Below are 23,801 nucleotides of genomic sequence, written 5' to 3'. Positions count from 1 at the left end.
AAGTACTGGAGTTTCAGCTTCAGCATCAGTCCTTCCAATGAATATTCAGAACTGATTTCCTTTAGGATGGAGTGAATGGATCTCCTGGCAGTCCAAGGGACTCTCAAGAGTCTCCTCCAACACCACAGTTCAAAAGCATCCATTCTTTGGTGCTCAGCTTTCCTTATACTCCAACTCAAACATCCATACACAACTACTGGAAAAAATCATAGCCTTAACTAGATAGACCTTTGTTGGCAAAGTAATGTCTCTGCTTTTTAATATGCTGTCTAGGAGGAGGCAATAGCACCCCACTCCAGCACTCTTTCCTGGAAAATCCCATGGATGGAGGAGCCTGGTAGGCTGCAGTCCATGAGGTCGCTAAGAGTTGGACATGACTGAGCGACTTCACTTTGACTTTTCACTTTCATGCATTGGAGAAGGAAATGGCAACCTACTCCATTATTCTTGCCTGGAGAATCCCAGGGACGGGGGAGCCTGGTAGGCTGCCGACTGTGGGGTGGCTCAGAGTCGGACACGACTGAAGCAACTTAGCAGCAGCAGCAGCAGCAGGTTGGTCATAACTTTTCTTCTAGGGAGTAAGCGTCTTTTAATTTCATGGCTGCAATCACCATCTGCAGTGATTTTGGAGCCCAAAAAAATAAAGTCTGACACTGTTTCCATGGTTTCCCCATCTATTTGCCATGAAGTGATGGGGCCAGATGCCATGATCTTAGTTTTCTGAATGTTGAGCTTTAAGCCAATTTTTTCACTCTCCTCTTTCACCTTCATCAAGAGGTTCTTTAGTTGTTCTTCACTTTCCGCCATAAGGGTGGTGTTACCTGCATATCTGAGATTATTGATATTTCTCCCGGCAATCTTGATTCTAGCTTGTGCTTCATCCAGCCCAGCATTTCTCATGATGTACTCTGCATATAAGGTAAATAAGCAGGGTGACAATATACAACCTTGACATACTCCTTTTCCTATTTGGAACCAGTCTGTTGTTCCATGTCCAGTTCTAACTGTTGCTTCCTGACCTGCATACAGATTTCTCAGGAGGCAGGTCAGGTGGTCTGGTATTCCCATCTCTTCCAGAATTTTTCAGTTTGTTGTCATCCACATAGCCAAAGGCTTTGGCATAGTCAATAAATCAGAAATAGATCTTTTTCTGCAACTCTTGCTTTTTCGATGATCCAGAGGATGTTGGCAATTTGATCTCTGGTTCCTTTGCCTTTTCTAAAACCAGCTTGACCATCTAGAAGTTCACGCTTTACATGCTGTGTAGGGCCACCCAAGACAGACGGGTCATGGTGGAGAGTTCTGACAAAATGTGGTCCACTAGAGAAAGGAATGGCAAACCACTTCAGTATTCTTGCCTTGAGAACCCATGAACAGTATCAAAAGGCAAAACATAGGACACTGAAAGATGAACTCCCCAGGTCGGTAGGTGCCCAATATGCTACAGGAGATCAGTGGAGAAATAACTCCAGAAAGAATGAAGAGATGGAGCCAAAGCAAAAACAACACCCAGTTGTGGATGTGACTGGTGATAGAAGCAAGGTCTGATGCTGTAAAGAGCAATATTGCATAGAACCTGGAATGTTAAGTCCATGAATCAAAGCAAATTAGAAGTGGTCAAACAGGAGATGGCAAGAGTGAACGTCGACATTCTAGGAATCAGCAAACTAAAATGGACTGGAATGGGTAAATTTAACTCAGATGACCATTATATCTACTACTGTAGGCAGGAATCCCTTAGAAGAAATGGAGTGGCCATCATACTCAACAAAAGAGTCTGAAATGCAGTACTTGGATGCAATCTCAAAAATGACAGAATGATCTCTGTTAGTTTCCAAGGCAAACCGTTCAATGTCATGGTGATCCAAGCCTATGCCCCAACCAGTAATGCTGAAGAAGCTGAAATTGAACAGTTCTATGAAGACCTACAAGACTTTCTAGAACTAACACCCAAAAAAGATGTCCTTTTCATTATAGGGGACTGGAATGCAAAAGTAGGAAGTCAAGAAATACCTGGAATAACAGGCAAATTTGGCCTTGGAATACGGAATGAAGCAGGGCAAAGGCTAATAGAGTTTTGCCAAGAGAACATACTGGTCATAGCAAACACCCTCTTCCAACAACACAAGAGAAGACTCTACACGTGGACATCAGCAGAAGGTCAACACTGAAATCAGATTGATATATTCTTTGCAGCCAAAGGTAGAGAAGCTCTATACAGTCAGCAAAAACAAGACCAGGAGCTGACTGTGGCTGATCATGAACTCCTTATTGCCAAATTCAGACTTAAATTGAAGAAAGTAGGGAAAACCACTAGACCATTCAGTTCAGTTCAATTCAGTCACTCAGTCCTATCCGACTCTTTGTGACCCCATGAATTGCAGCACGCTAGGCCTCCCTGTCCATTACCAACTCCCGGAGTTCACTCAGACTCACATCCATTGAGCCAGTGATGCCATCCAGGCATCTCATCCTCTGTCGTCCCCTTCTCTTCCTGCCCCCCACCCCTCCCAGCATCAGAGTCTTTTCCAATGAGTCAACCCTTCACATGAGGTGGCCAAAGTACTGGAGTTTCAGCTTTAGCATCATTCCTTCCAAAGAAATCCCAGGGCTGATCTCCTTCAGAATGGACTGGTTGGATCTCCTTGCAGTCCAAGGGACTCTCAAGAGTCTTCTCCAACACCACAGTTCAAAAGCATCAATTCTTCGTTGTTCAGCCTTCTTCACAGTCCAATTCTCACATCCATACGTGACCACAGGAAAAACCATAGCCTTGACTAGACGAACCTTTGTTGGCAAAGAATGTCTCGGCTTTTGAATATGCTATCTAGGTTGGTCATAACTTTCGTTCCAAGGAGTAAGCGTCTTTTAATTTCATGGCTGCAGTCACCACCTGCAGTGATTTTGGAGCCCAGAAAAATAAAGTCTGACACTGTTTCCACTGTTTCCCCATCTATTTCCCATGAAGTGATGGGACCGGATGCCATGATCTTCGTTTTCTGAATGTTGAGCTTTAAGACAACTTTTTCACTCTCCACTCTACTTTCAAGAGTCTTTTTAGTTCCTCTTCACTTTCTGCCATAAGGGTGGTGTCATTTGCATATCTGAGGTTATTGAGATTTCTCCTGGCAATCTTGATTCCAGCTTGTGTTTCTTCCAGTCCAGCGTTTCTCATGATGTACTCTGCATATAAGTTAAATAAGCAGGGTGACAATATACAGCCTTGACGTACTCCTTTTCCTATTTGGAACCAGTTTGTTGTTCCATGTCCAGTTCTAACTGTTGCCTTCTGACCATTCAGGTATGACCTAAATCAAATCCTCTATCATAGGTCATCTTTTTTCATTAATAGATAAAAATTCAAACAAATATAATAGAGTTTTATCATTAAATTCTTTTATTAGCCACAGTATGAGGACATGAAGAGTTTTCAAGTTATAAAAATATTTGATTTTCTATTTCACTTTAAATAAAATCATCGTGAATGTTGATAAATAGGATCCAACCTACTCTTTGTCACTTTCCTGCCTCAAAAGCTTTTCAAAATTGCTCCATCCATGGTCCCTGCAAGAGTTCTGGGTACCACATGAAGATCTCCACTCTGCTCTCCATGGCTGATAAAATCAGAGTCTCTCAAAATTTTCAACTAACACACAAATTATTGCCAGCTGGTTATGAGCAGTGAGAGATCCTGGTGTGTAGCCGAGACTAACCATCATGGTGGTCCAGGAAAGAGGTAGCAGGATGAGGGAAAAGAAGATGAAGGTATGCTGACCCAGGGAGGTAGAAAATATATCAAGAAACTTTCTTGATTTTCTAGATCTAGTTCTCAAAAGACCTGGAAATAAGGTACCTGTAATAACCTTACAATAAACCCTTTTATTGAGGTTTAATTATTTGTGCTAATGCACATGAGCCACCACGGGATGATGACTGCCTGATGAAAAGATGTCAACAGACACCACTTAAAAATATAAAGTTTCTTTAATGGCAAAGGATAAGGAAATTTACCTGCATGGAAAACAGAAAATAATGCACCATTCTCTCAGCACCTAGGGTATTATAAATGCTAATTAACTGATAGTTCTCATGATTATAATCATTGGAGATAAGAAAGATGAGACCGCAAGAAAAATTTTAATGCCCAATACAGGAGTCACACTTTATAGCACAATCATCAACAGACACCCATTGTAAAGTTCTTGAATAAGAATGACAAAAGCAGTTCTTAGGCAACATTAGTCAGACGGCAGCATAGACAGTAATGGATGACAGGAGGAAAAAAGTGATCATCTGTGCCAGGGTGGCAGTTCAATAAGGCAGAGAAAAATATCAAGCAGACCCAGATACTGCAAAGAAATAATAATTAATTCCATGTAAATATAAGTATGTATGTACATATTTCCAAAATATATAAAGAACACATATAACTTAATAATAAAACTCTGATTTTAATGGGCAGAGTAACTAAATGACATTTTTCTAAAGAACATATACAAATAGCTCTCTACTACATGAAAAGATGCTCAACGTCACTAATCATTAGGAAAATGTGAATCAAAACCACAAGGAGATATTACCTCATGCCTATTAGAATGGCTGTCAACTAGAATGGTGATAGCAAACTAGTTAATCCTAAAGGATATCAGTTCTGAATATTCATTGGAAGGACTTGATGCTGAAGCTAAAGTGCCAATATTTTGGCTACCTGATGCGAAGAACTGACTCATTAGAAAAGACCCTGATGATGGGAAAGATTGAAGGTGGGAGGAGAAGGGGATGATGAGGATGAGCTGGTTGGATGGCATCACTGACTCAATGGACATGAGCTTGAGTACATTTCTGGAGTTGGTGATGTACAGGGAAGCCTGGCGTGCTGCAGTTCATGGGGTTGCAAAGAGTTGAACACAACTGAGCAAGTAAACTGAACTGATCATCAAGATGACAAGAGATAACAAACACTGGAGAAGATGTGGATGAAAGGGAACCACTGTGCACTATTGGTGGGGGTGTAAATTGGTTAAGCCCCTACAGAAAACATAATGGAGGTTTCCAAAAATTAAAAATTTCTAAAAATTAAAAGAACTACTATATGATCCAGAAATCTACTTCTGGATATATCCACAAAGGAAATGAAAATAAGATCTCAGAGATATCTATGGTCCCATTTTCAAGGCAACATTATTCACAATAGCTAAAATATGGCAACAAAGATATCACAATGACCTAAGTGTCCATCAACGGGTGAATGTAGAAAGAAGATGTGATGTACATATAGAGGTAGATAGATATAGATATATATCACATGCACAATGGAATATTATTCAGTCATGAGAAAGAAGGACATCCTGCCATTTGCAATAACATGCATAAAACTTGAGGGCATCATGCTAGGTGAAATAATCATACAGAGAAAGACAAATATTGGATGGTATCACTTTTACAAGGAATCTAAAAAAGCCAAACTCATAGAAACATAGAGTAGAGTGGTGGTTACCAGGGGCTGAGGGAGTGGAGAAACAGATATTGGTGAAAGGGTACAGACTACCAGTCATAAGATGAATAAACTCTGGGGAGCTAATATATAGCATGGATCATAGTTAATAACACTAGAGTATATATTTATAAGTTGCTAAGTGAGTAAATCTTAAATATTCTCACCACAAAAAAAGAAACAGCGATTATGTAATGTGCTGGAGTTATTAGCTAATGCTGTAACAATAATCATTTTATGATGTATTAGTGTAGCAGATCTGCACATTGTACACCTTGAACTTACATAATGTAATTGTCAATAATATCTTAATAAAGCTGAGGAGAAAAAAATCTGCACTCAAATATTATTTAATTAACCAACATTTGATTAAATCTAGTTTCAAAACAGTCAATCCTAAAGGAAATCAGTCCTGAATAGTCCCTGGAAGGACTGATGCTGAAGCTGAAGCTCCAATACTTTGGCCACCTGAGGCAAAGAGCTGACTCATTAGAAAAGACCCTGATGCTGAGAAAGACTGAAGGCAGGAGGAGAAGGGGACAACAGAGGACAAGATGGTTGAATGGCATCACCAACTCAATGGACATGAGTTTAAGCAAACTCAGGGAGATGGTGAAGGAAAGGGAAGCCTGGCATGCTGGAGTCCATGTGGTTGCAAAGAGTTGGACAAAGTCACTGAACAACAAACCGTGTATATGATGCAACATAATCCAACTCATCTAGCCTCTGACACTGCTGTCAGAGATATCTTTCTAAATTTTTCAATTCAGTTCAGTTCAGGTCAGTTCAATAGCTTCAGGATAATATATAAACCCTTTAACCCTTCAAGCTCTGTGATCTACCTCTAGGCTTAGTTGTGTCAGTCTCCCACGTGTGCTCTTTACTGCAGCCATAAGAGAATTCCAGCAGTTTCTATACTTCATATAATTGCTTCCACCTTGCTAAAAGTTGCTTTCTCCATTCGAAATGACTGCCTCCTTTTCAATTTTCTTCATAAAGACACTTGCTAGCTTTCTGGTCAACTCTCATCTCTTTCAGGAAGCCATCCCTGACTTTCTTGTCAGTTATATTCTTCTGTATGCCAAGAGCAAGCACTCTGAGTCCACTTCCACTGCATTTATGAACCTTGACTCTTACAGTTGGCTTACTTATCTAGAGCTCAAAATTAAAGGCTGTGTCTTTTTTGGACCAAGCCTAAAAACAGTTCCCAGATCTTGATATTCACTTCAATAAATGTTTGCTTAATTAAGAAAATACCAAAAGTTTACTATAACTCAAATAATTTAATTTTTCAGAAGTTTACTGATTTGCTAACCAAAGTGTAAAGAAATAATGAAAGCTATCTATTGATATTAATCAGGGAAGTAAGAAAAAACAAAGCAACAAAGTTTATCTGAAAAACACCTGGTCAACAAGAACATTATTCACAAATAAAATTGATTCCACGCTTGAACATGTCTTAAAATAGATTCAGAACAAGTTATCTGCTTTGATGACTACTACCTTGCAACTGGTCAAGAAGCACAACAGCTATTCGGTGCTGGGCTTGAATTAGTTCAAGATGCAAATCCATTATGAAATTATTCGGTGTGACTGGTTTGCACATGTCTCCATCTATATAGTGGTTGTGCTTCGGTAGAATTGAAGCAAAAATTAAAAAGGAATACAGTTATCGAAACATACAAAAATAGCTCTATCCTATTATTATTCAGGTTATCATTTTATTCTTAGCCTTTAAGTTATGCTCACATCTTAACCCTTTAAAATCTGGCTTACACAATAATTACTCTGCTTTCCACATTCACCAATGGCCTTTCAATGACAGGTTCAAAGACTCCTCACCCTCCTTGATTTCTTCTGAGAGGAGAGAAATGTATTTCCAGTCTGTGAGAGGGGAACCACCATAGATCATTCTTTACTTACCTATGCTTCCTAGTTAAGGACAATAAGTCTAATGTAAGAGTTTCTCATTCTCACCGTGGCATAGCAATGGTCAATCACTGATGATCCATTTGGCAAAGCAGTTAACATGCAGTTCAAATTTATGCCATCAATGGCTTTGTCAAGAAGTTCATAGGCCATAAATAACTGTTCTTCAGGTTTTTTCTAAAGTAATTTTATAAACAAAACAGAAAATACAGATTTAAGGGAAAATCATATACAACACTTCCAAACTTCACAGTAATTCAAAATCCCCACCCCTAGGAAGCCACTGTCCTTGAATTTGGTTTCCATTCTTTTGCATGTTTTTAAATTTTTACTACATATGTATGTGTCCACTAACAAGATGCAATATAGCTTTGCATGTTTTTGATTCTCTTGTGAAATTCTGCAGTTCATTTTTTTCACCCAACCATATGTCATTGAAACCTTCTCCTGGAACTCAGGGTGTCTGGCAGGGTCTGGTTAAGAACACAGAGCTATTCTAAGTATTCCAAGCAGAAAGATTTAATGGACAGAACTAGAAGTGTCCATCACTGCTGGAAGCCCTGGGGGAGCAAAGATCAAGAGAGCTGTCAGGGATGACTTTAGTGCATGCAGCAAGCTAAGAATCCAGGAGCCAGGTGACAATCTCAAGTGTCTACCACACTGAAACAAAGGAACTGCAAGGGCTTGCTAAGCAAGGCTGATCAATTATCTTCTTGCATCCTCCTCTGCAGTATAAGAACTCTCTCTTCCCTTGTGTGTAACAAATTCATTCAAATAACCCTAATTAGAAGACTAACCTAGAACCATATGGAAATGAGATGGTGGGAAATGTAGCTCCAGGTCTTTCTCACTCTAGTGTGAAGCTGATTACGGAAGGGGATAGCAATGATACCAGCTGACTCTAGTTCAAGGCCACTGCAGCTGATTCACCTTCATGGCTGGGATGAAATGGTATTGCTAAGGACTGCATCACAATTCACTTATCCACTCTTCCCCCATGAACATTTAGACCGCTATTACTAAAAGTGTGCAATGTTACTAGACTAGTCTGGGACTTCTTTACAGGCCTACCTTTTCTTCTGCTTCTCTTTTTTCACACAGCTAAGACCCCTAGGGCATGTTGATTAGAAGAATGACAGACATCTAAGTTTGTACATCGGGATAAAGGGATTACTTTTAATCTTTTACCAGAGGTGTAACCGTCATTAAAGGTCTTGGTTGATACCCTTTATGGGATACAAAAGTTCTCTTCTATTCCTAACTTGTTAAGGGTTATTTTTTAAAAGGTGATTGTTGTTTTTGTCAAATGCTTTTGTTGCACCTCTTTATCTGATGATGTGGTCATATTTTTTCCTTTTCATCTGCAAATGTGGTGTATTGCATTATGGAATTTCTAGTGTTAAATCATCCCTGTATTCTGGAATATACATAGTTTGATTACACACATCCATTCAACATATGTATAGCTAGATATCTCCATTCAAGAATCACAGGTTCATAAACAAGGTCCTACCATACAGCACAGGGAACTATACTCAATATCTCCTGATAAAACATAATGGAAAAGAATACAGATGCATAATGAATCACTTTGCTGTACAGAAGAAATTAACAACATTATAAATCAACTATACTTCAATAAAAGTTTTTAATTAAAAAAGAAAGGAATCACAGGCTCCAAGAGTTTCCTAAGCAACCCAAGCAGTGTAAATTTGAATGACAGACGAACATGAGGGCAGACCCAAATTATTAGGAAGAGAGCCTTTCTCATGTTTACTCCACTTCTCAGTACCCAAACTGAGAAACCTCCTTACCGAATAGGCAGATACTTTCCTAGTTGACCTTTTCCTGGGATAAGTCTTGTAGGCTCTAACTAAATGTGTGAGTCTGAGTTCCAAGCCCCATCTCTCATATGTCCAAGGCTCATCTCTTTTCCCTTAGTGGTGGTTAATTTAAATTTCTTTGTAACTGAGACCAACAACCTACTCCAGCATCTGTTTATAAACTGACCATTCTGGTTTTCAGTTCTCCTTTCTATTTTGGCTCCTGGGATTTACCTTACTTTCTTGCGAACTCTGTGGTGTGCTTGAGGATATTTGTTTAATTTTCTCCAAAATTTCCAGGTATTTTGCAGCAAGAGCTTTTTTCAGGTCGTCTAGTTTCCCATTTAGCCACAAACAGAAGTCTCTGAGCGCAGCTTTTAACACCAAAAAGTTTCAAAGACCTCCCACACACACACACATTCTAGCATCATCATCACCACCACCGTCATTTGTCAACGTTACAGCTAGTGAAAATGGAAGTTAGTTGCTCAGTCATGTCCGACTCTTTGCAATCCCATGAACTGTAGCCTGTCCATGGAATTCTCTGTCCATAGAATTCTCCAGACAAGAGTACTGAAGTGGGTTGCCAATTCCTTCTCCAGGGGATCTTCCCAACCCAGGGGTTGAGCCTGAGTCTCCTGCACTGCAGGCAGATTCTTTGCCGTTTGAGCCACAATGGAAGCCCAGCTAATACTGTAATATCATTACAGCTAATATTGAATTAAAATGTGTTCCAAGTGCTAGGCTAAATGCTTTATGTGGACTAATTTTTAAATTACCATAATCCTATGAGGCACTTATTATTCTCTGGTGGGAATGGCTACCCACTTTAGTATTCTTGCCTGGAGAATTCCATGGACAGAGGAGGCTGGTGGGCTACAGTCCATGGGGTCACAAAGAGTTGGACACGACTAAGCAACTAACACTATAATCCATTTGTCAAAAATAGCCATGAATTCAGTAAAACTTTAAAGTAAATTTTAAAAAATATATATATATAATCACAATAGTACCCTATATATTTTTTAAATAGTTCCATGTGTATATGCAAGATATCATATCTTGGCCACCTGATGCCAAGAGCTGACTGATTAGAAAAGACCCTGATGCTGGGACAGAGTGAGGACAAGAGTAAACGGGAGCGACAGAGGATGAGATGGCTAGATGATATGGCATCATCAACTCAATGGACATGAGTCTGAGCAAACTCCAGGAGATACTGAAAAACAGGGAAAGCTGAAGTGCTGCAGTCCATGTGGTTGCAGGGAGTGGGATACAACTTAGGGACTGAACATTAACAACAAACATGAAAGATACACAGTTTACCCCACCTGCAGACTTTGCTAGGTGAGCATATGGATTTTGGACTCTCCTTACAATAAATTCTCACTCCTTCTCCCCACTTCACTCCCTTCCAAATAGCTCTGAGACTCTAGGTTGAGATTCAGTGCTCTTTGTGAAATGTAAGAGAAAAACTGAGTTGCCACCATGTGCCACGATGTTATCAACATCTCATTTGGACCGAATCACTTAAAAACTACCAGTAGGATAGATACTACTGTTATCATCTTACAAAGGAGGACACACATTCAAACAGATTAGTTTATTTAAGATCACACAGTCAACATTAAAGTCAGAATTCAACTCCAAGTCCCCCAATATCAACTGCTACGCCCTTAGGCCATATCAGTGAATCACCCCTACTCCATACACCGCACACCCCCATCCAGCTGAGCAGGTAGCGTGTGGCAAAAGTTTAGAGGTGCTATTCACACTCTAGTCATCATAGACTTCTATGTTTATTTTGACAATTTCCTAGCAGATGGCAATAAATTATATCAAGAAAAGAGTGCATTTTTCTAATTTAAAAACAGTAGCAATAATTCATAAATGATTTTCAGTTTCTTCATGGTCACTTTCTAAGAAATCCATTTCATTTAGTGCCTTTAATCGCCAGAATTTTTCTATCCAAGTCAAAATCTAGTACTTTGTAACTTCTACTACTATTCCTATTCCTGTACGAAGCCTCACAGAATAAGTGCCAGTACACTAAGCAAGTAATTCTTAAATTCTAGTTTCCTTAAGAATTTACCTGGCAAACTTTTAAGAACCTCACACCTGAATTACAAACTTTTGAGAACCTCATACCTGAAATTATGATTCACTATGTCCAAAATGGAAAAAAGGAAGCTATGTATTTAATAAGCACTGCAAATGATCCCTAGAAAAGCCACTGGCAGACAGCTCTTATGCCCCCTCAATCTCTTACACAGTTCAAACATCTTCTGTTGTCAATTTCAAATTTCTCAGCTCTCAAGACACAATGCAGCATAGAAAACTCAAAATTGCATTCCCTGAAGCCTTTTATTAGAGATGAATATAATATTCAAGAAAGTTCTGATATACTTATGATATTTGATTTATAGCCAGTTTCTTAGCACTTGCATTTTTGTGTATTAAAAAAGTATACTTTATACAAGTATTCTGAAGACACTCTTTTTTATAATCAATGGACAGCATAGCATAGTCGCTAAATGCCTGAACTTTGAAGGAAACACTCTAACTTCAAATCCACTTAGCTGTGCAACCTTGGTCCAATAAAATGTAGTAGTGAAAATGATCACTGTGACTATATAAATCAACCTCACAAACACAGCACTAAGATAAAAAGTGAGCTACTTTTTTGAATGTTGTAACTCATGGACTCATAAAGCAGGTAAGTGCTAAGGAGGACATCCCTGCTCTGTGAGTCTATGAAATACAACATTCAAAATACCAATATAACTATAACTCCTTCTAAGACCCTTTATCTAGCTTATTTTTGAAGTTGATTGGATTTTTTTCTAAAGTAAAAACAAAAGGTAGAAAAATATTCCTATAGTTCTCAATGTATATAGAAACCATAATTTCTCAGATAGTAAATACTCAAAATTACTTCTATAACTAATCATTGTACATTTACAGACGTAATAGTATTTTTAAAAATTAAATTTTAAACATTTAAAATTAAATGTTTTTAACTGTATTTTCTAAAATATTTTGCAGTACCTTACCTTTATTATTGGAAGAATATCTATGCTCCCTTTCGGACCCCCAAAGATTTCACTAGTCCCTCTCTTTAAAGATACATCTGAAAAACAGAGAGAAAGAGTGGAAGGAAGGAAAGAGGAAGAAAGAAGGGAGGGAGGGAGAAAAGGAAGCAGGGGAAAGAAGGAGGGAGTTCAGGAAAAAGAGAATAAAAGAGAGGAAAAATAGGAAGAAGAGAAGGAGTGAGTAGGAGAGAAAGAAATGGAGAGAAAGAGGACCAAAGGAAATAAAAGGATGAAAGAAAAAAATGGGAATTAACAGTGAATCACAATCATGAAAAAACATTATCCTATATTAGTTATCTTTTTAATTATTCATGAGTTTAGAAATGATTCAACACTTAGAAGTTGCATACCAAATTATTTCTTCCAGCTAGTTATATTTTGTCTTTATAAAAGTAAATTTAAGAGCATTTTGTAATACAACAAACCAATTCAAAAATCTTGATTATCAGCAAGGTAATATTATGGTAAAGAGATTGTCTTTCTGTACATTCTATGGAAAATCCATTGAAAAGCATTCATAAACTAACAGTAAATTTAGACAAATGTCAGAGAAGTCTGGCTTTAATTAAAGGAATACAAATAATAAAAATGTATATGACAATGCTAATTTTCCAGTCTAAAAATTTTTCAGTAATTCCAATTAAACAATGAATTACTTAATAGACTAATATTAATAAACATCTTGAAGCAGATTATCATAATTAACTTAGAATGACTTGTACTTTGTGTTTTATGTGCCAATAAGATGATGAGAGTAACATTGCTTGAAAAGTTTAAATTTACATATCTAAATGGGTACAACTGCTCATGACATAAATGTAGATGTTTTCAAGTTTACAAATGGATCATGTTCTAATATTGACTAGTTCTTCAGAAATCAAATATTTTAACAAAGGATCAGTATAATCAGTTGTATGAAGCCTATCCATAACTAAAGAATATAAAATACAATAAAACATTAGTCTCCCCAAAGTAAGCAAAACAATAAATTTAATTAGACTTTTTTTTATAAAAGCAATCATTAGACTTTTTGGTTCTAGTAACAGATATTCTGGAAACATTCCCCTGGCTGGAAAAGCTGGAAAAATGCAGGGTTGGTTTTTGTTTTTTTTTTTTTCTGCAAGCTAAGAAACTAATGAAAATATCAGTACAGAGCCAGTATCTTGGAAAGAGAGTATCCCCTGGATCTTGGGAAGCGAGCCCAGGGCCTAGAGAATGTCCTTCGAGCTACTTTTCCCTCCGAAGATTTTCGTCAGTTTTGGAAAGGTAAGCTGAGAAGCTGAAATGGTGCTTTGACAGCCTTGAGGAGCTAAAGCAACAGAGATTGGTATCCAGGGCCCATCAAGGGTGAAAAGCCAGAAGGGGCTACATCCTAGGAGTCAGAGTAACTGAAAATAGGCTGAATAAAGAGCATCTCAGCTTTAAATTATCTTACTATCTCAAAGTGGATTAATGGGAACCTGAAGTTGCAGTGCCTTCATGTATCTGGCAGAAGCAAGCATAAATCTTCCCTGGAAGAACAGATCATCTAAGGCTTCAAGTTACTTTTATAAAATATTAGTAGCAAATATAGTGTATGGATGTGAGAGTTGGACTGTGAAGAAAGCTGAGCACCGAAGAATTGATGCTTTTGAACTGTGGTGTTGGAGAAGAATCCTGAGAGTCCCTTGGACTGCAAGGAGATCCAACCAGTCCATTCTGAAGGAAATCAGCCCTGGGATTTCTTTGGAGGGAATGATGCTGAAGCTGAAGCTCCAGTACTTTGGCCACCTCATGCGAAGAGTTGACTCATTGGAAAAGACTCTGATGCTGGGAGGTATTGGGGGCAGGAGGAGAAGGGGACAACAGAGGATGAGATGGCTGGATGGCATCACTGACTCGATGGACGTAAGTCTGAGTGAACTCCAGGAGTTGGTGATGGACAGGGAGGCCTAGCGTGCTGTGATTCACGGGGTTGTGAAGAGTCGGACACGACTGAGCGACTGAACTGAACTGAAATAGTGTCTACCACAAGATTTAAAATAACCAGATTAACCAAATAGCTGATGAAGCAAGTTCTGCATTTAAGAAATCAACAGAATACCTACGGATGAGATGATAGAAGTCAGAAGCCTCTTCTGGCTTCCCTCCACCCCTACTCCAGTAGCCTTTAACCAATGACAGATATAGGTCCGACAAACACCCCAGCCTACCAGCTCTTTAAGGGACATTCTATACAGTCTTCTGGAAGCCCCTTGTGGGACTAAGTCCTATACCCACAATAGCAGCCTTCTCACGAACTTCCAGTACCCTGTACTGGCTTCCTTTCCTTCTGTCCCGCTTCACCCCACCACCCTGCTTCCCTGGATAGCAGTCCAAATAAACTGCTACACTCAACTCTGTCTCAGAATCTGCTTCTGGGGAAACCAATCCAGGAAAAAGTTCAAGGTGACAACACCTGAACTCACCGGTAAATCTTTGCATCATAACAAGTGAGACAATCAGGCATTACATACCTCCTGACTCAATGCAATAGGGAGTATGCATGAAGTATGCTTGCCAAAAAAAATAAGATTGACAAGAAAACTTTTTGAAAATGTATCACTTGAATATAACCAACCTGACAGATCTAACTATCAGGTAGAGAAACAAGTTAACACCATAAGGACGCAAAAAGCCAAATCCAGTATGTGGGAAATCTTCCAGGGAGATGATTCAGTTTCTTCAGGGGTAAGGAGAGGAGGACTGTAGGTTACAGAGAGAGATTTAAGAGACATGATGGAAAATAAAATGTATGGGCTCAACTGGATCCTGATTGAAACAAACCAACAAGAGATTTTAATACAATCAGGGGCATAGGGATGTTTGCTAACTTTGTAAGGTATAATGTATTAATAGCATTGTGGTTGTGTAAAAAGAAAAAAAAAACCTTCTGTTAGATAGACCAACACACACACATGTATGTGTATATGCTGAGGTATTTGTTGGTGAATGACATGCTGTCTGCCTTAAAACTGTCCAGGAAAAAAGAAAGTATTGCCAAGAGAGATTAAATAAGGTTGGCAAAATGTTCATAATTACTGGTACTGGATGATGAGTACTGTGACTTATTTCATGTCTCTATTTGAAATTCTACATAATAAAAATTTTTTAAAGGAAAAATGTTTTAGGACAGGATATGTCAAAAAGTATGACTTCAAGACAGAGAAAGCGCAATATCACATGACACCCCTTATATGTGGAATCTAAAAAGAAATGACACCAATGAACTTACTTACAAAAAGAAAAAGACTCACAAACTTTGAAAATGTACTTATGGTTGCTGGAGCAGGTCATGTACACACTGCTATATTCAAAATGGATAAGCAAAAAGGACCTATTACATAGTACATAGAACTCTACTCAATGTTACGTGCCAGTTTGGATGGGAGGGGGGTTTGGAGGAGAATGGATACATGTATATGCATGACTAAGTCCCTTCACTATTCACCTGAAACTACCACAATATTGTTAATTGGCTATACCCCAGTACAGAATAAAAATTATAAAGTTGGAAAAAAATAAGGCTTCAAGTCATTGAAAGTGTTAGCCAGAGAACTCTAACCAGTGGTCCTCAAACTTCTAAGTGCATCAAAATCACCTGGTAAGCTAATCAAGACTAGAAAGGTCCATACTAACTGAGGTGCAATAGAACTGAGCCTCGTATTTTTAACAAGTTTCCAAGTAATACTTATATCAACCAAACTTTGAGAACCATAGTTATCTAATTCAATCTGCAAAGCTGAGCTCAACAATGGAGTGCCAGATTAGCGAATCTCTGGGAGAACAATTATTACAATAACTTTTATTACCGAATCCCTCAGATGTTACACACACACACTATAAGAGGGGTAAGACAGGAAAGCAAGCACCCCTATGCTCCTCTACCTCACTTTCTGTATGTGAGTTACCTGATGACACAGACAACTCTGGGGTTCAATCACAGGCAGAAGAAAGAATGAGGAGGTCAAAGCATCCTCTGAAAGAAGGCATCTCCCAGAAGAAGAACAGAATAGTGGCAGGAAGGGATTGGACAGGGAGAGGAGGAGAATGAGTGAGAAAGGGGGGCAAAAAGAGGAAGAAGATAAAAAGGGAAAAGAAAAGAAGAAACAGGACAAAGAAAGAAGAAGAATTTTCAAAGGAGGGAATCAAGAGAGAAGAGACAAAGGAGACAAAGGTAGAAGAACATGGATCCACTCATTCCAGCTCTTCCTCTGTGGCAGGCAGCATGACGGTGTCAAGAATTATGGTGACCAGAATACATTCTCTTCCTTCAAGAAGTATACACTCTAGCAGGAAATGGAAAAGGAGGAAGTAGGATTAAAAGGAGAAGAGGAAAGAAAAAAGGAAGAATGGGGAGGGAGGGTGAGTGGTGTAGGTGGACAATGAGGGACAGAGAAGGGAAATATACAACTGAGGAGAAGACGCAAAGATTTTCATTTGCCACTGAACCAGAAAGCATGTAACTTTTTTTTTTAACATCAACTTGGTTGAACCTATATTACTTCTATCTTTGATTATAAATCATCAATGAAGCATAATACTGAAATGTCTGATTTCCATTAACAGATGTTAAACAGTATTACAATTTGTGCTTATATATTCATATATATATATATTAATAACCTCATGCCTTTTAATTCAATATTTTACCTAGAAATTTTTTAAATTTCCTTCTTGGGTTTCCTAAAGATTCCAATATTTCACTTAATCGTAACGTGATCTCTGCCACCATCACAACATCAATGTCTTCCATCTTATAGCAGTGAATGATTTCATTTATCTGCCACAGAAGATAAATCCACTAAAAAGAGAAAATACACAGTAAAATCAATTGAAAGTGCACTACATTGTAGAAAGAGTCACATTTCATAAAATTGAGTACTTTCTTGACATCACCACCTTCTAATCATATAATGTTATACAGGTACTAGCTCCCCTGGTGACTGAGATGGTAAAGAATCCATCTGCAATGCAGGAGACCTGATCGCTGGGTCAGGAAGATCCCCTGGAGAAGGGAATGGCAACCTATCCCAGTTTCTTGCCTGGAGGATCCCATGGACAGAGGAATCTGGCAGGCTACAGTGAATGGGGTCGCAAAGAGTCAGACATGACTGAGCGACTAACACCTTTTTATCAGTGGATCTTAATTATAAGTAATAGAAAATCAATAATCCTAATAAGATGATAGTTAATGATCACTCTGTTTATACATATTCTTGAAGAAGAATTATTTAGCTTGTAGTCTGCATACGCTACGCTATGCTATGCTAAGTCACTTCAGTCGTGTCCGACTGTGTGACCCCATAGACGGCAGCCCACCAGGCTCCCCTGTCCCCGGGATTCTCCAGGCAAGAACACTGGAGTGGGTTGCCATTTCCTTCTCCAATGCATGAAAGTGAGAAGTGAAAGTGAAGTCGCTCAGTTGTATCCGACTCTTAGCGACCCCATGGACTGCAGCCTACCAGGCTCCTCCGTCCAAGGGATTTTCCAGGCAGGAGTACTGGAATGGGGTGCCATTGCCTTCTTTTATCATCTGACTTTTTTATGTATCAATGAAGATTATCTGTATCCTCAAAATTGTCATTCTCCCTCCAAAAAGCAGCAGTGACTATCACTATCAAAGTCCTCCCAAATAGTGAGGGGGAAGTAGGTGTTTCAGGCTCTACACTGAGTGCCTTAGAAGCTGTCTTTCATGCCTATAACCTCAAAGCTTAGCACATAAAATTAGCCATCACATTTTGGGAGTTAAAATGGGAAAACAACATTTATGCACCAGATCATTGTTTCTTTAGAGTATATGATAAAATTATGTCCATGCATCCTAATATAGCTAATCTTAGGAGGCTTCAGAATCACAGAAGACTGAGTTATTGTTAAAATACTCTCTCCTAAGTTTCTAGGTTATAATATTGACCTGCTCCACTTTTTCCTTTCCATGAGAGAGCTCTTTAGTCTAAATAGAGTATTATTACAGAAAGTGAAAGTGAAGTCGTTCAGTCCTGTCCAGCTCTTTGCGACCCCATTGACTGTAGCCTACCAGGCTCCTCGGTCCATGGGATTTTCCAGGCATGAATACTGAAGTGGATTGCCATTTCCTTCTCCAGCAGATCTTCCCAACCCAGGGATCGAACCCGGGTCTTCCATACTGTAGGCAGACGCTTTACTGTATGAGCTACCAGGGAGCTAAAATGGCTTATCTATTTGTTTTCTATTATTCACTTTCTTAATGAATTTATTCAAGTTCATATAACCTTTAAACATACCATATTTATTCCTCCCTGAAAAAACTGAAACACCTCCCTGTTTCCCAAAACTAAGCTGGAGCAGAAGTACAGGGAATACACTTAAAGGAAAGGTTCCCTCATTACCACATTTAAAGAATAGTAATTATGCAGGTGGGTAAGTAGGGAAAATTTAGATTTGAAATGTGCATCACAAATGAAATTAGCAATAACAAAAAGCATATGAAGGGAAACAAAAAGGAATACTTTATTAGTACTGATCTTCTGGGTAAACTTTGAGTAGTCATTTTTGGACACAGTGACCCGCTGCATTCCTAATTTGCATTTCTGCCACAGGAACATTATCATGTCCACAACGATTTCCTTATCCGGCTGAGCATTCTGAAGGCAAAAGTGGTAAAGTAAATAAATAAGAACAATAAGATATACAGATATGGACATATGACATTTAATGTGTGCCAGACAACATTCTCAGAGCTTCATACATACTGCACTGAACTGAATGGTCAACTCAAAATTCCTATGTTGAATTCCTAACTCCCAAAGTGATAGTATTAGGAGGTGCCCAGGTGGCTCAAATGGTAAAGAATCTGCCTGCAATACAAGAGACCCAGGTTCAACCCCTGGGTTAGGAAGATTTCCTGGAGAAGGAAATGGTGACCTCAGAGATGCTCTGAGGATCCACGGAATTCAGTTTTAAAACCAGAGCTGCACTGCTGCTACTGCTACTGCTAAGTCGCTTCAGTCGTGTCCGACTCTGTGTGACCCCATAGACAGCAGCCCACCAGGCTCCCCCGTCCCTGGGATTCTCCAGGCAAGAACAGTGGAGTGGGTTGCCATTTCCTTCTCCAATGCATGAAAGTGAAAAGTGAAAGTGAAGTCGCTCAGTCGTGTCCGACCCTCAGCGACCCCATGGACTGCAGCCTACCAGGTTCCTCCGTCCATGGGATTTTCCAGGCAGAAGTACTGGAGTGGGGTGCCATTGCCTTCTCTGCACTGTATGCTAAGTGACTCCAAACAGTAACTAGGCTTTGCATTTAGGCACTGGAAAGGAGGGTTTCATTAAGAATATTAACTCTCATCAAAACTACTGCTTCATTTCCTCCATTATCAGAAATATAACTGGCCTTGAAATTTCCCTGAAAGGAAAAGATAGATGTCCAAAATGATAACAATAGTAAATATAAATTTAAAATTATAAGTCAGGATATAACTCAATGTCTTATCCTAATGACTGAACAGTATAGAATTTCAGCAAGGTGAAATTTCTGTGATTTTTAAATATGGCTTTAAATTACGGAGAAGAGCCTCTTTTGACACTATTACAAATTGTCCAAAATAACTTTTTCACCTGTGGAGAGTCACAGACACAGGAATACAAGGTTGTCGCCAAATGGAAAATGTCTTCTGAGTATCCACAAGACTTCACATAAGTATCTCAATTTATAAAGTACAGGAAATGAAGCACACACACAAAAAAAAAAGTTACAAAATTTCAAGTAGAAAATGCATAGAAACATAGAAATTCTCCAAAAATAACAAAAATGATATCTGGGCAAATATGTCAATAAGACACTTTAAATGCTTCCATTTGAAAACTAATCTAAGTAGGCTTTAATTCAATTAAAATGGACTATTATCATTTTCATTATCTGCAATCTGTATACCAGCTATGTCCATAATGGAATTGAGGTTTATAATATTAAAACATCTGTGACTGTTGAAATAAAAATAACAAAGATATCTATTCAGAAACTACTAGAAGAAAAAAAAAAAGCATCATTACTTGGTACAAATTATTTACCACAATTGAGCAGCCATGCAACGCCTTAAGCATGTGATAAAACATAAAACATGGGATTAAATAATTCTCTAAAAGACAGAGGCTGCAGATGTTCATTTATATACACAATAACTCCTAAAATTGAGTTTCAGAATGGAAAACTCTGCATACTGGAAAGAGACAGGAGACCATCAAACTTTTCCTTGCCAAAGTCAACTGATACCTCTGATTCAATGCCCTGCTGACCTCTCATTAATAAGGCAGCAGCTAAAATAGAGCCTCATTTTTCTACCCAAAATCATGTTGCAACAGAAAAATCCAGAGACTTCCCTGGTGGTCCAGTGGTTAAAGCTCTGTGCCTTCACCGTAGGCGGTGTGGGTTTGATCAGGAAACTAAGATTCCGCATGCCCCATAGTGTGAACAAAAGAAAAGTTTTTTAAGTAAATAAATAAAATCCAGCACCTGTACAAGGCCTAGGAACCTGCAAGATCAGGCATCCAGCTATTTCTCTGACCTCAGTTCCTAGCACATTCTCAAAGGCCAGCACCACCACCAGAACACTCCGGCCACATCTGCCTACTTGCTGTTCCTGCAACAACCAAGCACACTCTCACTTCAGGGCCTTTACACTTTTGCTCCCTCTACCTTGAATATTCTTTCTCTCATTTCACCTATAGACAGCGTATAAAGTCATCTTAAGCTTTCAAAGAGGCAAATAAACACTCACCATGAACAGCAATTTTTTTTACATAGACTTGACCTTCTTTGTAGTTGTCAAAAGGAAAGATCAAACCTTTGTTTCTCTTTACATTGATCAAAGGTTCTATCGCAACAAGAAGAATTAAATTCTTTTCCGCTTTCTTTGACGCTGGGTCATCCTGCCTCTAAGGAAAGTATATCTCACAAGTTAATTAGCACTTCAACGTCATGTTAATACCATAAAAACAAAGCAATTGTTTTGCATGTATTACCTGGAGAAAATCAATGAGCTGCCCAGCCGCAGATTCAAATAAACTCCATTCCTCATACATGAAAGCTAATTTTATAAATTTCACGGCAGCATTCACAGAAATAAGATTCTTCTTTTTTATAATAAGTTCCAAAAGATGTGCTTTTGGAAAATCAAGTATGCCATCTGCACCAATATTTGACACTAGAAAAGAAAACAGAGGGTCATTTGTGCAAAGAAATATTTACCAAACATTAAATATCAGGCACTTGAGAAACAATGAGGGAAAAAAGCAAACACAACTCTCGCCTTCACAGAACTCACACTCTGGCGGGGAAAACAAGAAATCATAGTGGGCAAGGACTTCCCTGGTGGTCCAGTGGTTAAGATTCTAGGCCTCCGGTGGTAGATACACAGGGTTTACCGTACATTCTACTTTTGGTTGTGTTTGGAAATTTTCATAATAAAGTTTTTTAAAAGAAAAAAAAAAAAAAAAAAGACTCTGTGCCTCCACTTCAGGCGGCTCAGGTTTGATCCCTGGTCTGGGAACTAAGATCCCGCACACTGCACAGCAGCCCAAAACACAATGCATAAATAAAATATAATATAAAAATTCAATTCCTGGGTCAGGAAGATACCCTGGAGAAGGGGTAGGCTACCCACTCCAGTATTCTTAGACTTCCCTTGTGGCTCAGATGGTAAAGAATCCACCTGCAATGCAGGAGACCTGGGTTCAATCCCTGGGTTGGGAAGATCCCCTGGAGAAGGGAAAGGCTACCCACTCCAGTATTCTGGCCTGGAGAATTCCATGGACCATATAGTCCACAGGGTTGCAAAGAGTCAGATACAACTGAATGACTTTCACTTTCTTTCAATATAAAAATAAAATATTTTTTAATAATTTTTTAAAAAATCTAGTAGGCAAACACAGGATGCTCTGGGGACAAATAAGAAGGGCCTCAAACCTAGGTGTGGGGTAGGAGGTTCGGTCAGGAAACATCACCCAAAGAGACGAAGAATGTGGAATCTCAAAAATAGAGAATTAGCAAGAGTAAACTAGCAAAATACACAGCGGGATATTACAGACTAGGAGCTCAGAAAGGAGACCTAAAATAGGGACAGAGCTCCAGAGTCATCACATAGGCACTGTAAGTAAGTGGATCAGCTGTGAGCAATGGAAGGCTGCCAAAAATAGAACAGCAAAGAACCCCAACAAGTAAGAGAAGGGCAGGTGGGGAGAAAAGGCTGCAAAGGAGAGTATTTAAAGAGAAAGAAGGTGTCATCAACAACAACTGCTACAGAAAGCAAAGAAAGGAAAAGCACTGACTTTCAACTGAACAATAAGGAAGTTGTCCACAACATTCTCTGTCCATGACAGCAGACTGCCAAGTGTAAGTAGGAGGGGAAGAATATGGAACAGTGAACAAAGGCAATTCCTTCAACAAATCTGTCTCTAACAAGAGGAAGAAATTTGGGGAGGAAGTTGGATAGGGATGAAGGGGCAATTTGCAGAGATATGGCCCAAAGACCTAAAGGGAAAGAGGAAGAACATCCCTTCCATTTTAATGAGAGACAGTGGAAAGGAAAGGTGCAGATGAAGGTAAATTTTCAGGTGTGGGAGAAGCAAGTCAAAGAAATTCTCCTTTGAGATCTTGTATTTTCCTCGTGAAGAAAAAACGAGACCGAACTGCAGTACAGAGGCTCCTTGCCCTCAGATGGGCACACACATGCACACACATGCACATCTTTACGCTCACTTAGAAGATGACAGGGCTTCCCAGGTGGTGCTAATAGTAAAGAATCCACCTGCCAATGCAGGAGACAGAGGAGATGCGGGTTCAATCCCTGGATAAGGAAGATCAGAGGACAGCAAGGCAACCCACTCCAGTATTCTTGCCTGGAGAATCCCACAGACAGAGGAGCCTGGCGGGCTACAGTGCATAGGGTGCAAAGAGTCAGACAGGTCTGGAGCAACTTAGCACACACAGAAGGTGATGATGATGTCATAAACTATTCTATGAAAATTTGAAAATATAGATAAAATCAAAGTAGTATTTACCAAACAGAAGATTTTTTAAAAGAAAATGAAATTCTAAATCATTTTATATCTATAGAAGAAATGGAATCCATAGCTAAAAACATTTCCATAGAGAAAATTCCAGGTCCAAATGCCTTCACCAGCAAATTCAAACTTTCAGAAAGAAATAACACCAGTCTGACAAAAACTCTTCCAGATAATAGAAAAAGACGGCAGAAAGCTCAACTTTTGTTTGAGGCCGACATGACCTTGAGAGGAAAATCCAAAAAGGACTTTGTAAGAAGAGAAATCTAATTAACAGAAACATTAGCCACTAGGAAGAAAACCAAGAAATATATCAAAAGAATAATTCTCACCTCCAGATTAAGATTATTCCAAAAATATGCAGTGAATATGAAGTGGTTAAAGATTATATAAGTAATCATTGTA

At 38.9% G+C, this 23,801-nt stretch overlaps 1 protein-coding gene across 10 annotated transcripts in view; it reads right to left on the bottom strand.

The window, feature by feature from the left end:
* Positions 1-23,801, bottom strand: part of CFAP54 (cilia and flagella associated protein 54) — a 300,763-nt gene that overhangs the window by 239,233 nt on the left and 37,729 nt on the right. For 9 of the 10 annotated variants that reach the window (XM_061416977.1, XM_061416975.1, XM_061416972.1 and 6 more), the window contains 8 exons: positions 21,357-21,538; positions 21,113-21,269; positions 19,953-20,038; positions 18,848-18,982; positions 17,010-17,160; positions 12,300-12,376; positions 7,472-7,600; positions 6,998-7,124 (listed from right to left, as the gene is read on the bottom strand). In XM_061416977.1, coding sequence (XP_061272961.1) covers positions 6,998-7,124; positions 7,472-7,600; positions 12,300-12,376; positions 17,010-17,160; positions 18,848-18,982; positions 19,953-20,038; positions 21,113-21,269; positions 21,357-21,538 — 1,044 coding nt within the window. Of the gene's footprint in view, positions 1-6,997; positions 7,125-7,471; positions 7,601-12,299; positions 12,377-17,009; positions 17,161-18,847; positions 18,983-19,952; positions 20,039-21,112; positions 21,270-21,356; positions 21,539-23,801 lie in introns of those variants that run through there. The other variant, XM_061416978.1, reaches the window with a different exon arrangement.

This window comes from Bos javanicus, chromosome 5 (assembly GCF_032452875.1).
Source record: "Bos javanicus breed banteng chromosome 5, ARS-OSU_banteng_1.0, whole genome shotgun sequence".
Lineage (NCBI taxonomy): Eukaryota > Metazoa > Chordata > Mammalia > Artiodactyla > Bovidae > Bos > Bos javanicus.
The sequence above is the reverse complement of the archived record's forward strand: the minus strand, read 5'-3'. Positions and strand labels throughout refer to the sequence as shown.